The 17,991-nt window shown below is 41.2% G+C and overlaps 1 protein-coding gene across 5 annotated transcripts in view; it reads left to right on the top strand.

Annotated features, from left to right (window-relative positions):
- SCAPER (S-phase cyclin A associated protein in the ER) overlaps window positions 1–17,991 on the top strand; it is a 379,512-nt gene that overhangs the window by 132,548 nt on the left and 228,973 nt on the right. For all 5 annotated transcript variants that reach the window (XM_054041167.1, XM_054041165.1, XM_054041164.1 and 2 more), the window contains 3 exons: window positions 5,956–6,037; window positions 7,649–7,801; window positions 10,517–10,624. In XM_054041167.1, the coding sequence (XP_053897142.1) occupies window positions 5,956–6,037; window positions 7,649–7,801; window positions 10,517–10,624 (343 nt within the window). The remainder of the gene's footprint in view (window positions 1–5,955; window positions 6,038–7,648; window positions 7,802–10,516; window positions 10,625–17,991) is intronic.

The following is a 17,991-nucleotide window of genomic DNA, read 5'->3' as shown; positions in this document are numbered from 1 at the left end:
CCCGCATGGCAGGACCAAATACTGTCTAGACCATCCCTGATAGACATTTATCTAACCTACTCATGGAGGGAGGGGTGAGGCTGTACCCAGAACCACCTGCGACAATGTTTTTTTCCCCATAAGGCACTGGGATCTCAACCCAGAATTCCAATGGGCGGGGGAGACTGCGGGAGATATGGGATAGCTATGGGATAACTACCAACAGTGCAATGCTCTGGAAATCGACGCTAGCCCTGGTACATGGACGCACACCACCGAATCAATGTGCTTAGTGTGACCGCATACTTTATACAATCTGTTTCCAAAATTCGAATTATATAAATTCGGATTAATCCCGTAGTGTAGACATACCCTTAGGGAAGGGGCTTGTAGATTATTGCTTTTTGTACCATCTGTCACTGAAAGTCTCATTTCTAGTGGTCACTACCTTGACTATGGGCATTTTGGAGTAACCGACTCTGATGGCCAAACCAACTGTATACCATATTCCATAAAGGTTAGGCAGTACTTAGGCCTCACCCCAAGTTTCTAACAAAAATGATATGAGATTTTCATCTCAGTCAATCAGCATCACTGTCTGTCTTTTTTTATAAAGCTTCATAAGTGTCTTTTGATTTTAGAGATAGTGAGGAACTGAGGGATGATTTCAGGGGCAGTTAATACCCTCAGAGCTTGTACACACTACCACTTATGTCAGTATAACTTATATCCCTCAGGGTTGTGAATAAGCGACGTAAGATACATCGACCTAAGCACCGGTGTGGGCAGCGCTATGTTGGTGGGAGAGCTTCTTCCACTGACATGGCTACTGACTCCTGCAGAGGTGGTTTTATTATGCCGATGGGAGAGCTCTCTCCAGTCAGCATAGAGAGACAGAGGCAGAAGCATCTTTGATTGCTATACCACACTGCCCTTCTGAACCTGGAATGGAATTCAAGATCCCAAGCCTCAGCTTTCTTCTGCTGTCAGCAAGTATCTGTGAAACCTGCTGACGAAGTGTGCATCTCATCCCGCTTCAGTGGCTGGTCCACATAGGGGATGACAGCCTACTACTGCTAGCCATTACTCCATTCGTTCAAGTGGCAGAGGTCTGTGCTGTGAAGCTATGATTCCACCCAAATTCAACAAGAATTTTTTTATCAGTTTATTTTTTTTTTAAAGTTAGAAATTATATCCAAATATTTGTTAAAAGAGTGTTAAAGTTGCAAAGTCAAGCACTCAAAAGTTAGGAAATACTAGACTTAAGGTTACCTGTACAACTTTAATTTGATGCCACTGTGCATTATGATACAGTCTTTTAATTACATACTATTTTTTCACAGGAGCCTGTCCTCATTCAGTGTATCGGGTGGGTGATGCACACTGGCTGAGTAGCTATTTAATATTTTGTTTTATCCTCATTAGTTCAGTGTGTGGCTCCATGCTTTATTAACTGCATACTATTCAAAAGGGGTATTTTAAGCTAGAGAAAATACAGTGGGTCAAATCCTATTCTGTCCCCTTTGCCCATTTCCATGGTAGAAAGTGGGCAGAAAACTGCCCTAAAAGAGCTGCTGGTAAATAGAGGAACCTTTACTTAGAGGAATTCTCTGGTAGCATAGAGCCAGCATACCAACTATATGCCATCCATTCCTGGTTCTCCTTCCTTGGCATAGGGATAGGAAGAGGTGTGGCCACAGCACTTTGCAATCCAGTGATTTGGACTGGTAGAATGGCCTTTAGGGGGCACTGCACCTGGCATGTTAGAGTAGCCCAAAGGTTTCTCTAACATAAATCAGTCCAAACATGAATCCTGATGCCATGGTACAGGGGAGTTTGTTTGACTTTAAGTCACCCTCCCTCTTGGATTCTGGTATAGCTCAGTGGGACCCAAGGATCTGGTTCATTATTTTGCTGCTAGAAATACTTGAATCTTATACAAACAGAATGGAATGGGTCATTTTGGAATATCTACTTAACTTTTCTTCAAAATCCACTCATTTTGTGCATCTGGTGGTGATTAAAGCCTTCTTATGAAAGGGGTAGTGTATGTAAAAGTGCCTATTAAGAGACCCTGTGCTCTCATGGTACATTAGCTTGATTCCCAGTAAGGCTTTAGATGCAATTTCTGAGCATTTTATATTCCAAAGAGATGACCTCCATAGTATGGAAAATTCCACTTCTGTCAATAGTAATCATACATCTGTATTACTGAGCATAATGATATACAAATATGTTTTACATATGGACCAATAAGCTATGCAAGGAGTAATATTTATGTTTTGTACGTAAGAGCATTGAGTCTTAGGAAAATTTTTATCTACATTAAAATATTGATTCAAAAGCCATAGTGTTATCTTTGTCTTAATTTTGATGTCACATAGAGGAAGAAAACAAATATGTTCTCTAAAATAAGTTCTGTTGCATAATCCATTTTGGACGTTGTGTTCTTTGGGTATGTAGTGTGAGTCAGGAATTCTTTAAAGCCAAAATCAAGACGTTCTAAAAGACTAAAGTGCGTGCAGGTGTTGCTTATGTACCTCAGGGAAGATAGTACATAAAGTACATAATTTGTCTCATCGTCATCTCCTTTTCCCCCCATGGCAATTGGAGGAGTTCACTTACATTTTCTGAAAGAACGATTGTGCCTAGTATTCACTGTGAGCCTTGTTCTCCCTGCCTGTATTTCTATATTTTCTGTGCATTTTTATTTTTTAAATTTGGATTTATGCAAGCCTTCACCAGAACTAGTTTATTCAGTAAAGTACTTCTTAATATTTTACTTTTCAGTTTTCTTTAATATTTTTACCTTTCTGCTTTTGCCGTTCAGATTATTTTTATTTCAGAATATCTGTTGTTTAATTTTTCTCATTAGAGAGTATGGCAGGCACATTCAAAAGCAGAAATGCCCCAAAAGCGGCAGGAAGATGTTGGTTTCAGATTACCATGATCACTATATTGTCTGATTGGGGTAGATCTTGTTAGCTTTGAGTGTGATATTTCTTTAAGTAACAGTCTGAGCTGTCACGATCTAGGAAGACCAACTAAAATCAATTACCCCTTCCATAATTCAAAATTGTTTACATAAGAAGGCTTGCCACGACCTTTTTGGAATGACTGACTGTTTTGCTGAGAGTCTTACAACTCATTCAAAGCACTGAACTTCAGAGGAGATTCAAGTTATCCAGGGCTGCTCTAGCAACTAACAGGTCATTTCACCTTGAATGCTCTCATAGAATATGTTGTATGCAGGGGTGTTGTAGCCATGTTTGTCCCAGGATATCAGAAAGACTAGGTGGATGAGGTAATATCTTTTATTGGACCAACTTCTGTTGGAGAGAGAGACAAGGATTTGAGCTTACATAGCACTCTTCTTCAGGCCTAGGAAACGTACTCCGTGCCATAGTTAAACAGAACAGATTGTTTAGCATAAATAGTTAACACACATTTCAAGGAACCAAGGTGAAGTGGCCTATTAACAACCCTTCTGTCATAGGTAGGAAAGGGGGCGGGAACTTGGGGGTAGTGGTGTTAAGGGGGTTATAGATTGTTGTAATAAGACATAAATCCAGTATCTCTGTTCAGTCCATGTTTCCTGTATGGCTTCCCTCTCCAACTGTACACCTCTAGATGTCATCTACCACCCCACACTGGAACCCATATGGGGTATCATCAGACAATTGCAACCCATACTTGATTGGGCCACATTGTGAAAGAAAGCTTTCCTGAACCTCCTCTTCTGGCCTTCAAACAACATCCAACTTCTCCATCAGAAGCAAACACCATGCAGACGAGGACACACCAACTCAGAGTGTTACCAGACCTTACTAGAACAACAGATGCAAAACCTGTAGACATATCTCCACTGTTACGATGATCAACACCCTCCACAAAACATCTTTCAAGATACGTGGGTCCTACACATGCCTATCACAACATGTGGTGTACCTCATCCAGTGCACTAAATGTCCCAATAAAAACTATGTGGGTAAAACAATACAATCACTATGCTCTCAATTGGACTCTCACAAAAATGATAAAAGACAAAAATACCATATCACCTGGGGGTTAACACTTTTCACAAAGCAATCACTCTGTATTTGACCTCTTAGTCCTCATCCTCAAAGAAAACCTGAACAACACTTTCAAAAGATGAGCCTGGGAACCCCTCCTATCAGCATAGGCAGTGTCTGCACTTGAAATGCTACAGCGGTGCTACTGCAGCTGTGCTGCTGTAGTATTTCAAGTGTAGACAAGTCCTAAGACTAGGTGTTAACTACTTATGCCAAACAATCTGTTCTATCTTGTATTTAGTTGTGACACTCTGAGTACCTTTCCCAAACCTGAAGAAGAGTTCTGTGTAGGTTGAAAGTTTGTCTCTCTCACCAGCAGAAGTTGGTCCAATAAAAGATATCACCTCACCCACCTTGTCTCTCTCCACCATCTCTAGGGCATTTCACTTCGTTCTGCTTCTCAGTAGGACAAGAGCGAGCTTTGAAATTTTTACGGAAGCATTTGGGTTCAACCTATAAGAAAGGAGATAAGTCCAGAAACCAAATGCTCACCTCTTCGTTTGCAACATATTTCCCTCAACCCAGTTTGGACATCCTTGGACCTTTGTTTTATTTCTATTCTATGTAGCATCCCTCAGTTAGCTGTAGTTGTGCCTAGGTCCTTGGTTCAAGTACATGAAATAAGAAGTTACTAGAATTGATTCCGTAGGTTTTGTATTGTGTGTATCAATGTATTAGATGCATAATGGATTTAAGTGCCTTCTTCATTGCTGAGCATAGCCAAAGCTGCATGCATTGTGCTTCCATGACCTCTTTTGGCCCGTACCCAGGCTGCTTCTCTTTATACAAACAGTAACAGCAGCCAACTGTATTCTGATTTATAATTAGGATTTGAAAATTCCATTTTCTCACTTGCTATTGGCAAGTGGGAAATTTGCCCTGCTGAATGTGTGACCTTAATAATTAATTTCTGCAGAATTTAAGCTTTGTTCTAAAAGAATAAAGTTTCTAATACTTACAGTTTCAAAGATAATTTTCCAAATATGAACTGATGAGGCACTGTCTTCGTGATTGTTAGCTCCAGTACCTGTACTCTTGCTCTTGCCTTTCCGAAGAAGCAGCAGCAGAGTGAACTTAAGACTGGACAATTTCACTTAACTATTCAGAACCCTGCAGGGAGCAGTGAAACTGTTGAGAATCATGTCACTTTTACAGTGTTGCTGATAGTTTTTACAATCATCAGCACCAGAGAAAAGCACTGGAATATTCATGGGACTGCAGGACAAAAAGAAAAAAAGCAAGGGAGATGTAGAGTACAAGAAACCTTTCTCTCCCTCGCATCAGTAAGCATTGCCTTCTTGCAGCCAGATGGAAGCAAAGGTGACTTCAAATGCATCAACACTCACTAGCCAGAGACTGAGACTAAAGATGGGGCCACCTAGTAGGTTTTAGAGACAGCACCTTTTATTTCTTCTCAGTGGGGAAGGTAGGTTCACCAGGGCTTTGCACATGGAACTTGCTTGTGGGTCTTTCATGCATCTTGCATGTCAATATATGGCTAGTAAGTTCAGTCTTCTGGCTAGCAGTTATCTTGTAAATTCCTTTATTTACAATATGCACATACTTCTTATTGCTTGATCAAGAGTATATACGAAACAGCAAAAACAGCAGTAAAGCTTAATTTGTAGAACTTCAGAAAGCTGCTGTGATCAGACCTTTAGCCATCATCATTTTCTATCTCAAGCATTTCCCCCAGCTGTTGTGTGACTCTGTGATTGGCCTTGTCTGCACTAGACATTTTTGGGAAAGTCATCAATGTATTACTCCCTGTTGTCGCTTCACAAGGGGTAGCAGTTAACGCCGTCTCTGGTTTTCTTTCCCCATCTCAAATATATATTATAACTATAAATGTATACTTCAGACCTTTACCACTTTTGCTATAATACATGTTCTCCTTTGGTAGAGATCGAGAGGAGAGGCTGGCAGCTCTCACTGCAGCTCAACAAGAAGCAATGGAGGAGCTACAGAAAAAGATTCAGCTGAAGGTATAAAGGGAGTAATATTCTTTCTAACTGAAAATACATTTCTATTTAAAATAGAATTTCCACAAAATAATTTTCTTTAAGTACATTTTATTTAGCAAAGTCATTACAGTAGAGCAATATCATACCCTGAATTTTGCTACTATAGTTCAGGTTTTTTTATCTAGACATCAGATGGGTCTGATTTTGCTCTCACTGACACTGTAAATCAGAAATTATGCCATAGAAGTCAATGGAATTAATTAGTGTAAACCAAGTGTGGGATCACAGTTAGGTCTAAATGATTTTGTACTTTTGAAGAAATTTCTAATCTTATTATTAAAATGAAATTCTGGCAAAAATAAAAATCTTGGTAAAAATAATTAAAACTGATTTGTACAGTTTGGTGAAAACAGTCTACAAACCAGTGTTACATAGAAAAGGACATGGAAACTGATGCCATTTTATGGGTCTTCACAAGTATCAGTAATGGAAGTATGGCATGTTCCTTCCTCTTCACTGCATAGAATATGGTCCCAGTCCTGCAACTGGATCCACTCAGAGCCCTGTCAATTTCACTGGATCTCTGCAGAAGCACAGGGATCCAGTCACGTGGAGTCAGTTGTAGGATTGGGGATGTTAGGTAGGATGCTGCAGTATTACAACACAGCTTGTGAAACTCCTACCTTATGAAGAACCAAAGACCAAATGATAAGAAGTTTGAACATATATCTATCCTATTTTGAGAGGCATAAAGATTTCCAAAGTACTAAGTGCTATTTTTGAAGTTCTGGTGAACTGAGAAAATAAAACCTTTATCAAAGTTACAGAATATTAGTAGTAGTAATAGCATGATGGGAGTACCTAGTAGTCTCCATCAGTATCTGTGGTCCATTGCGGTAGATCTATACAGTTGTATAATTTTAAAAAACAGACTGTTCTTCCATCTCTAAGTAATTCTCTACTGTTGATCCCACTAATTAAGAAGCACTCTCACTACACATGCTCCTATTGTGAAATGCCATTCTTTCTCATACAGTTGATGTTTATAAGCTAATTTCTAGTATTAGGTAATATATAGATTTTGTGCCATCCTTGTTGTGGTTGATAAACAAAGCATTGTTTGAATGGGTCTAGAGACTGTAATCCCTATTACAATCTAAATATTAATAATAAATCATTTATACCTTTTTAATTGATGCCATGTTGCTTTCAGTTCATCAGAGCAAGCACGATTACACCAGTAATGTCTGTATGGTATTGGAAGTTGAACTAATTGAATTTGTCTCAGAGTTCTTCCTGCAGAAGAAATACAGCATGAGCTCAGAAACTAAATGCAACAGAAAACCATCGGACTAGATTTACAAAAGATGATGAAGTGATACTAGTCTACATAAATAACAGTATAGTATTAATATTTTAAATTATATCAATAAAGAGTAACACACTTAAAATGTGTGTGGTGATACAGCCTGGTGCATCCTTTTTGGCATTTTGGATGGTATTATACATGTTTTAATTTTACTTTTCATCATCTAGAACTAAACAGTACTTAATAAACCTTGGTATTTCTGAACATTATTCATTTCTGTTTATTTTTATTCGATGTTCTTTACCATTTGTTGTTTTATTTAGCATGATGAAAGCATTCGGAGACACATGGAACAAATTGAACAGAGGAAAGAAAAGGCAGCTGAATTAAGCAGTGGGAGACATGCTAATACTGATTATGCACCTAAACTTACACCATATGAACGAAAAAAGCAATGTTCATTATGCAATGTTTTGGTAAGTTGGATTGAAGCAATGCTATCAAAAGTAATGGGCCTAGCTAAGGTTTCAATCTACCAGTTTTGCTGTGGTTTGCAGGCATGAATGTATTGTAAATGGAGTGCTGCCCCACCATTCTCTCCCTGCTTCCTCGCTTTTGTGAACAAAGTAATGATCAGAGCTCTGAGATGTAGCAGATTTTGTGGGATCTTCGGCACTGCAGTTGCATTAGGTTGCTGTTCCATTGCACTACCAGGTCAGGCAGTGTCCCAGAAACAGGGAGAGAGAATCATGTAGCCTAGGGCGCCGTTCACTGAGCTGGAGCTAGGAGGCCTGGTCTCCCCTGTACTGATTGCTGTTTATTTTTCTGTCTACTATAGACTCCTTATCATTGAGCAAGGGCTTCATAACCTACCCAAGAAGTCAGTCAAGCATCATTTCTTCATTTTATAAATAAGTGCACTGAAAGATTTCACAAGGTCACTTCAGGGAGAGCTGAGAATAAAAACCCAGTTTTTATCATATGGTAGACCTAAGTCTTGTCCACTTAGCCACACTGCCTGTCAGAATGAATGTGCCAGATCTATGTGCTCCGCTATCCTGTCTCTAAACAACCACTATTCTAGCCACTATACCACACTCCCTTCCCAGAACCTGAATAGAAACCAAGATTCTTGATCTCCATCATTTTACTGTTGTCTAACAGATAATTGTGCAACTTGCTGGCAAAGTGTATATCAATTCTCTCTCTACTGGTAGATCCAAATAGAGGATAACAGTTCAAGGGGCTGAGGTCTATGCTGGAGATTTCATGGTCCAGAGTTCAAACCCTGCTGACAATACAAATAGGTCTTCCTTCTGATTGCATACGATGGAATTTGTTTTTCCAGATTTTTGTTTAAAATTGGTTTATTTTATTCACGCAGTGAGAAAATACCATTAAAACAGGTTTTATAGTTAAAACCATTATAATAGGTCAATATGGTACAACATAAAATAAAACATAGATGTTCCATATTTTAATTATTTGCCAATATTGATTGCTTGTGTCATTCACTGGCAAGCTTGAAGATTAAGAGGTATGGTATTGACATTTACAAGAACCCTTCTTTCTGACAGAGTAAACAGGTGTTCATGATTGTACACATGGCTATGGAGTAGTCTCTGCATGTATGTTACCAGGGAGGCTTCCATAGGTTTCTGTGGACTGTGACCCAGAGGCAAGGTGGGTGAGGTAATATATTTTATTGGACCAACCTCTGTTGGTGAAAAAGACACGCTTTCAACCTACACAGAGCTCTTCTTCAGGTCAACAGCTCTGTGTAGCTCAAAAGCATGTCTCTTTCACCAAAAGAAATTGGTCCGATAAAAGATATTAATTACTTCACTCACCTTGTCTCTCTAATATCCTGGGACCGACTACAGTGCTGGCTACAACAACACTGTAAGCACAGAAATAGTTCAGTGGCTGGATGCTCTGGTTTGGCTTACGTATCAGAGAGAGACATGCAGTTCTTACTCCCAGTACCTTGGATCTTGCTACTGCTTAGTAGAGAGCAATAGCTGTGATTCATATGTGGCATAAACATGAGCATTGCTCTTAACTTATTAGCTGAATTCCAATCTGTATTTCTAGGCCTCATCTGCACCAGACAAAGTTGGTGTTGTCACCCTTTTGTGCTGTCCCTAGAACATTTGTATGTCCTCATGTCCAAACACAGAATTATTTCAAATGGTGTACAGGCATTTACACCATTTTTTGGAATAAACTTGTTTAGAGCAAGAATAAACAACTTGGGATCCTCCACTATGTCAGTCTCCACTAGAAGGCAGTGCAGAAGTAAGGGTGGCAATACTGTGACCCCCACCTACAATAGCTTTGCAACTCCCTTTTGGGTCAGGACCCCCAGTCTGAGAAACACTGAGTCTTAAGGCAGTGGCTCTCAAACTTTTTTTTTCACGGACCACTTGAAAAATTGCTGAAGGTCTTGGCAGACCACTTAATGATCTTTCCAAATGTTGTTTGTACTGTTAGCTAACTACTGTAAAGCGCTTTGGATAAAAAGCACTATATAAATAAAACCTTAATAATTAACATTCTTTTGTTCTACAAATAAAGGCATGCAACTCATATTTTAATATCAGTAGTATTATCTTTCTAATGCAATGGATGTGCCCTCTCTCCCCCGCTGCAACAGCCCCCAAGCTGGGGCTGGGAAGGAGAGGGGTATTTCCCCCACCACAGCTGCCACAGAGCTGCGGCTGGGAAGGAGGGCCGTCTCTTCCCAGCAGCTGCAGACCTGGAGCTGGGGAAAGTCGCCTCTTGCTCTGGCCACCGCAGCCCTATACGTCCCAAATTCCTCCCACTCTCTCTTCTGACCCCACTGCCCCCCTCCCACCTACCCCTTACACGACTCCACTAATTAGGTGGGTGGCCCTTCATTCTCTCGTATGCAGCCGCCCAGGTGCGCACCTTAGAGAGAACTATCCGCGGACCACCTGAATGGCGCTCGCGGACCACAGTTTGAGAACCTCTGTCTTAAGGGCTTTCACATGTTTATATTTTGCCATTTTTTAAATACATGTTCATTTTTTGTTACAATACCATAACATTTAAAATTTAAATATCTAAAACCGTGAAATTCCAGATTTTTAAAATGCTATGACCCTGAAATTTACGAAAATGGACTGTGAATTTGGTAGGGCCCTAATCATCATTTATTCTCATTCCAGATTTCCTCAGAGGTGTATCTTTTTAGCCACATTAAGGGGAAAAAACACCAACAAGCAGTGAGAGAAAATAGCAGCATCCAAGGACGAGAGCTTTCAGATGAAGAAGTGGTATGTTTTGTAAAAGATTTTAATATTAATATTCCTCTGGTTTACAGTGTCATCTGAAATGTAATATTTTAAAACAGATTTGAAAATTCTCACAGAACTAAGAACATAAAAAGTCAGGTATCAAAAATAAGATGTACTATTGATAGTAATGCTGACTTTTTTTTAATATGGAATGTAAAAAAAAAAAAAAATGGAACATTCAAATACAGTTATTCCAGTGAGTGTCATATAAATAGATTTCCTATAGAAAATGATGCAATGTATATAAATTGACTGTTTTCTAACAAGGTATTTTTTTCTATCCATCTAACCCAGTGGTTTTCATCCTATGGTCTGCCGACTCTAGGGGTCCTCAGTCTATGTCTAAGATTTCCAACGAGGTCCACACCTCAATAATTTTTTAGGGGTCGCAAATGAAAAAGTTGAAAACCACTGATCTAACCTATCCCGTACTTATCAATGTGGTATATGAGTGCTTTACTAGTGCCTTTTATATACAGTAAAACCTGCCAAGAGCAACCGCTCATGGGAGTTAGCAAAAGTGGTTGCTTGTAAGAGGTGGTCTCTCTTCAAAGGTTTGCACACTAGAGAGCGGTGGTGTTCCATGGCCTCTGCACGTAGTCGCTCGTGACAGGTGGTCTCTCTTCAGAGGTGGTCTCTAAGGCAGGTTTTACTATAGAATTTTTCTGTCCTTCTTTCCGTCCTTTCACAAAGGTTAGCTCAAATGTTATTGATTTATTGTAAGAAAGCTATGTCAAGTGAGTCTGGCCTTTTGTTCTGCAGGTGCTGAGGTTTGTGGTCATTGTGTTGTGTTTGAGGAGTAGGCTCTTTCTTCTCTATATTTCTTCTGCACCTCTCTAAACTCTACTCATACCACATTTTTTATTTTTTACTATAACACCCAATTTTGGTATAACTGCAAAACAGGACACAAACAGGGCCCCTACATCTTAACAAGTAAAACAGCAACAACACACATGCTAACTACACAGGAAAAACCCAGGTCCCCATCCCAAAATAGTGTGTATTCTTGTCCCCAGCCTAGTCTCCTGTAGTTCTTCGATCAGCCTCCTAGCTATCCTGCAGTCATGTCCCTTCCCATCTCCCCCTCTCTCCCAGAATCACATGGAAAAACAGGTGGATCTTGCAGCATGTCCTGAAAGTAGGTTGGTCGATCCTTCTGTCTGTTGTACTTATATGGCCTTCATCACCATAGTATATGAGCACCTCACGATCTTCAATGTCTTTATCCTCACAACTCCCCTGTGAGGTATCAAATCCAGGCTCTGGGGCATCTAGAATGAGTTGCTGTCAGCCCTCTCCATTTATGAGGAGTAGTGCCTCAGATGACCTCAACTATCATGCTGATACAAAAGGAGAGACATAGTCTTGCAAACAACTGACCCCAAACTATTTGAGGCTCTAAAAATGAAAACTAATGCCTTAAACTTCACTTGGGAAACAGTCAGTAACCAGTACAGATCTCAGGATACAGCATAATGTGGTCTTTGCTTGAGCAGACATTAAACAGGTAGGCTGCCCATTTCTATGCTAGTTGCAGTTTCCAAATAATTGGAAGGATAGCCCCATTGCAAAAATGAAAGGATAGCCCCATTGCAATAATCTAACTTTGAAGTGACAAGGGCATAGATAATGTGGTGAAACTGCATCCAAAAGAAAAAGACATAACCTCCTTCCCAAATGTACATAAGCACACTTGACAATTGTTGATATCTGTGACTCCTGCAGCTGCCAGGAACCCAGCAAAATCCGTAGGCTCTGAATATGAGAAACAAGCCATGGACTCTTCCTTGCAATCTGGAAAGCTGGTATAATTTCCACCGATTCCTCTGTTTAATTCTCTCATCTTGTAAAATTCACTTTAGTCTTGTCTGGGTTGAGTATCATCAACATAGTTTATAGAAAGACAGAGCAAAACCACTCAAGTGCAAACTTGTCAGTTCCTGCTAGGGTCTGCAAATGTGTTGTCTGCACTTCCTGGTCGATAGTGCTGAAGGGAGCAGTATTAAATTATTTTTTTCACAACATTCTTGATAATTTTCCACAGATATTAGAAATTCAAGATGGGACAATAGTTATAGAAATTGCCCTTGTCAAGTAATGGCTTTTTAACAACAACTTTAAAAGAATTAAGTATCAGAGGGGTAGCCGTGTTAGTCTGAATCTGTAAAAAGCAACAGAGGGTCCTGTGGCACCTTTGAGACTAACAGAAGTACTGGGAGCATAAGCTATCGTGGGTAAGAACCTCACTTCTTCAGTACTGGGAGCATAAGCTTTCGTGGGTAAGAACCTCACTTCTTCAGTACTGGGAGCATAAGCTTTCGTGGGTAAGAACCTCACTTCTTCAGATGCATCTGAAGAAGTGAGGTTCTTACCCACGAAAGCTTATGCTCCCAGTACTGAAGAAGTGAGGTTCTTACCCACGATAGCTTATGCTCCCAGTACTTCTGTTAGTCTCAAAGGTGCCACAGGACCCTCTGTTGCTTTCTAAAAGAATTGGCACTTCGCTGTCTCTTCAGGAGGCATTGAGAAACAACATTTTTCTATTTACAGCATTTCAAAAAGCTATGCTGTCTCCAAGAGAACAATTCTAAATTGTTGCGTGATTTATCTCCACTGCCACAGCATGGCAGACCTGGAACTACAGTGTTATGTTAAGGAGCATTCTGTGAGAAACAGTTCAACTCTGACACCTAGCCTCTAAACTGTGTCCATCTGGAGGATTTGTGAATCAGCCACATGGTGTTCCCATCTCATATTTACTAAGAAATACTGCTTAATCTGGGTCTCCAGAGCTGATTCAGATTTGACTTTAGTGTTACAAAATCTGTTTCCAAGCTAGGTGCACCAAATGTTTCCACCCCATAGAGTTTGTTTATTTTAGGATGTCTATTTATTTTGCCAGCTGTGGCATTTGGGGAGGCATTTTATGTGTTCATATCCACAAGCACATACATAAATATATATTTGTTGATATTTTTATTAGTTAAGGTATTTTCTTTGTATTTTGTTTTTCACAACCTGTAGCAGGTTTTTCTCATTTTTTTCTGCAGGGAAATGTATAAGTTTCCAAGAGCTGCAACCCACCGATATGGCTGTCTTTGGAGAAGGGATCATTGTAATTACAGAGAAAGGATTCTCTGGAGAAATACATCTTGGTGGATTGCAGCTCACCTATTTCCCTAATCAAAGGTTGAGGGTTCTCTAACTCTGTATTTTCTGTAATTTTAAAATGGCTATTGTAATGGGAGTGTTTTCACTTCCTGTTTGGATGAAATTGATTATTGGGCAGTAGGTGTAACCTAATTACCTCAGTGGCGGACTTCCTGCTGGGTCCAGAGTCTTAGAACTGTGAGCTGTGAAAGTTCCCAGCAAACTCACAAGCAGACACATAGATTACCATTCTTGGATCCATCAATTTGTACACTGACTGTCACAGGTACCTAATTATCTTGTATGCTTCTCCCTGCTGGCTACTGGAGCAGATTTTAGACCAAACAGTAATCAAACAAAGGTAGTTCTACCTTTTAGCTGCTGGGCCACTGCCTCCCTTTAAAACATGAGGAAATAAAAGTAAAATAGATTTTTCCTTTGTCTGAATGTTATACACCAATCACAGCATTTAATAGCATAGCTCTTCTAGAAAAAGAAACTATGTGAGGGCATCTGCTCTAGTGCCCCAGACTGAGGCCTTGTCTGCAGTAGAGAGCTTACAGTGGCACAGCTGTACCAATACTGCTGTGCTTCTGTAAGAGCTCCCGTGTAACCACTCTATGACGATGGGAGAGAGCTCTCCTGTGGACATAATTAAACCACCCCCAGCGAGTAGTAGTAACTCTTTCGTCGGGAGACAGTCTCCCGCCGACATAGCATTGTCCACACTGGCACTTAAGTCACTCGGGGGCCATCTTTTTCACACCCTTGAGTGACATAGTGATAAATGTGCAGACATACCTTGAAAGACATGAATCCACTAGAGCAATGGTGGGCAACCTGTGGGGCGCATGCGGCCCATCAGAGTAATGTGATTGCGGGCCGCGAGAAATTTTGCTGATGTTGGCCATCCGCAGGCACTGCCCCCCGCAGCTCCCAGTGGCTGTGGTTCTCTGTTCCTGGCCAATGGGAGCTGTGGGAAGTGGTGCCTGCAGGCGAATGGGCCGCAGGGACTTCCCCAACAAAATTAACCATTCCTATAAACCTCTGTACTCCCTCCTTATTTTCTGGGTGTTGCATATTTGTTATAGCTTGTATTCTGCTAGGATCAATACATACCTCTTGTTCAGTTAGCCTTTCTCCTAAATAGGTAATTTCTCTGAGCCTGAATTTACATTTTTGTTAATTTAGCTTCAGGCCTACTGTTCTAATCCCATCCAATGCTCTTTTTAACCTGTAATGATGTTTCTCTATTGTACTGCCCCAGATGAGAATGTCATGTATATACACTTTTGTGCCTTCAATTCCCTCAAGTTTTATACATAGTTTTATGTAAGGCTTCTGGAGCAGATTTTAGACCAAACAGTAATCAAAGAAAGCAATATCTTCCATATGGTATAATAAAAGTACATAATTTGGAGATCCTCTCATCTAAAGGAATCTGCCAGAATCCAGATGGTGCATCTAAAGTAATAAAATACTTTGCACCAGCCATATCTGCCAAAATGTTTTCCTTGATAGGTAACTGAAAGTGCTCCCTTTCGATATATTTCTTAAACTCCTTAGTATCTAGGCATAATCGCAGTGTTCCATCCTTTTTTTCTACTATGACTAGTGAGTGCATCCATTCTGTAAGCTCTCATACTTTTCTAATGATGTCTGTTGTTACTGAACAATGAAGTTCTTCTTTGAGCTTTCTCTCATACTTAGCAGAATATTTCTATACTCCTGGGGGGAATTCTGCGCCACTGCATGTGTGCAGAATTCATGTCTCCTGCAGATTTCTTTGCTTCCTTGCAGAAAAATTACTTTCTGACAGGGAAGCAAAGGGAAGCTGCAAGAGCAGTCACGCACCACTGCCTAGCAGCACAGGTACATTGTTTCAGGCACCCGGAGCAGCTGACAGAGAGGTAAATCACCGCAGGGCAGGTGACACCCCAGCCAGTGGCTCCTACCCTGAGCTGGGATCAGCTGCTAGTCCCGGCTGGGCTGGAGGCAGGAGATGATGGGACTTCCTCTTCCCCTGCAAGGAGTTGCTGGGGCTGTGTCATACCCACCCCCAGAAATCTCACGCAGCTGCAGGAAACTCAGCATCCTCCCCTGCTTCCTGCCCCCATCACTCCTCAGCTGCGGGGGGAGGGGTCACTGTATGGGGAGCTGCTCCCCCATCTGCCCAACTCCCATGCATCTGGACCTCCCATACCCAGACAACCCTGCCAAGCCTCATCTCGTACACCCAGAACTTGCCTAGCACTCCATACTGGAACCCCACCGCACTGAACTCAACTCCTGCATCTGGAGCCCCCCTGCCTCCAGACCCCCCCCCCCCGCACCCAGAGTACCTCCCACTGAGCTCCCTGCACTCAAACCTCCACCCTTATGAGCCTCCCGCACCACCCTGAGCCCCCACATCACTAACCCCCAATTAGCTGCACCCAGCCCCCCCACCCCACGAAGCCCCACTCCCCCACTGAAACCCCCACACCCAGAGCCCTCCGCTGAGCCCCAACTACCTTCACCTGGAAGCCCCTGCAAAGTCCCATTGCCCCTGCACCTGGAATCTCCTCCAATGAGCCTGTGCATCCAGATCCCCCCACTGAGCTGCCTGCACACAGATTGCCCCATACAGAACCCTCTTGTCCCACACCTGGATCACCCCACACTGAGCCCCTTCACACTTGGATCCTGCCTGGTTGAGCCTGCCTACATCTGGTTTGCCTGGTGCAGAGGAGCAGGGCCCCAAGGTATTTCTGGGCACGGGCCAGGCCTTGTGCTGTATCAGGGTTGGGCGCAGCCTCACTGCTGAGTCTGTTTCCTAGGGGCGGGGGTGCTGCAGGGTGATCTCCCACCTTCGTGCAGCCAGTGGTCTGTGCTCCTCACTGCCATACTGGAGCCTCTACATTTATTTATTGACAAATAAAACTTGCAGAATTGTGCAGCATTTTAAAATACTGTGTGCAGAATTTTTAATTTTTTGGCGCAGAATGCCCTCAGGAGTAAAGAATTCTAGGGCATGTATGATAGGACAGTTGGTTCTGTTAGTTCAATTTTATGTTCAGTTGCCAGTTTTCCTGTACCCTCTAAAACGTCCTGTTACAGTATGCCTCTGTCCCTTATCTCCTCTACCATGTGCACTCTTTGTATGAGCCCAAGGGCTTGGCATATTTTTAAACCCAATATAGGTGCTTTGCTCCCTTTAACTATCACAAATTTTATCAATCTATTCCATCTTTTACCTTCACTTCTAGTACACATGTACCTCTAGTAGGAATGACTTCCTCGTTATAAGCTTTCAATTTAATCTGTTTTTAATTTAACCTTTTAACATTAATATATGAAACATTTACCTGAGCACCAGTGTCCAATTTGTAGATTACCAGAGTCCCATTAGTCTCTAAGCAAATTGTCCATTCGTCAGTTCCTTCCACTTCAGATACAGCTACTAAACAGAGCTCCTCTTCTGTGTTGCTGTCTGTGCCATCTTCCTGAATTATTGCAGCAGCATGCATGCTTTGCTTCCTCTTCTGCAGTTGTTAATCCTGGTTGTACGCTTCGGCAAAATCACTGTATTTCTTACAAATATTGTAGTGCTTACCAAAAGCTGTGCATTTTTCAGGTCAGTGTTTGTGTCCACATTTTGTGCAATCCTTGAAGCTGACTCTTGTGAACTCTTGTGCTTTGCTTTGTTCATGCTTCTCTGTGGTTTTTTGTTCTGTAATGACTTACTGCTTGCCAGGATTTATTTTTCTCTTGTCACTCTAATCCAGAATGGCAGTGTCCTATTTTCCTGTCATTATTTTTATTTTGTTCAGAGTGATTTCAGATGCCTGATAGTCTTACTGCTTTAGCCAAAGTAAGATCCATATCCTCCAATAGTCTTTTTTGCTGCTTTGGACCTCTGATTCCAATTCCAGTTTGATCCCTTATAATTGAATCTGTTAATTGTCCATAGCTGCAGTTTTGGCTCACTAGCTTCAGCTCTGTTAGGAATTCTTCAAAGGACTCTCTTTCCATTTGTCTTCTAAGGTGAAACTTATACCTTTCAAATGTTTTGCTCTTTTTAGGTGTGCAGTACTCTTCAAAGTTCTGCGAAATTGTGTCATAACTTGCTCTCTCTGCCTGATTTAGTTGCATGCTAATTAAAGACATCTACTGCCAAGTCCTGCAAAGTTTAAGAAGATTGCCATTTTCTG

The sequence above is a fragment of the Malaclemys terrapin genome, chromosome 10 (assembly GCF_027887155.1).
Source record: "Malaclemys terrapin pileata isolate rMalTer1 chromosome 10, rMalTer1.hap1, whole genome shotgun sequence".
Classification (NCBI taxonomy): Eukaryota; Metazoa; Chordata; order Testudines; family Emydidae; genus Malaclemys; species Malaclemys terrapin.
The sequence above is the reverse complement of the archived record's forward strand: the minus strand, read 5'-3'. Positions and strand labels throughout refer to the sequence as shown.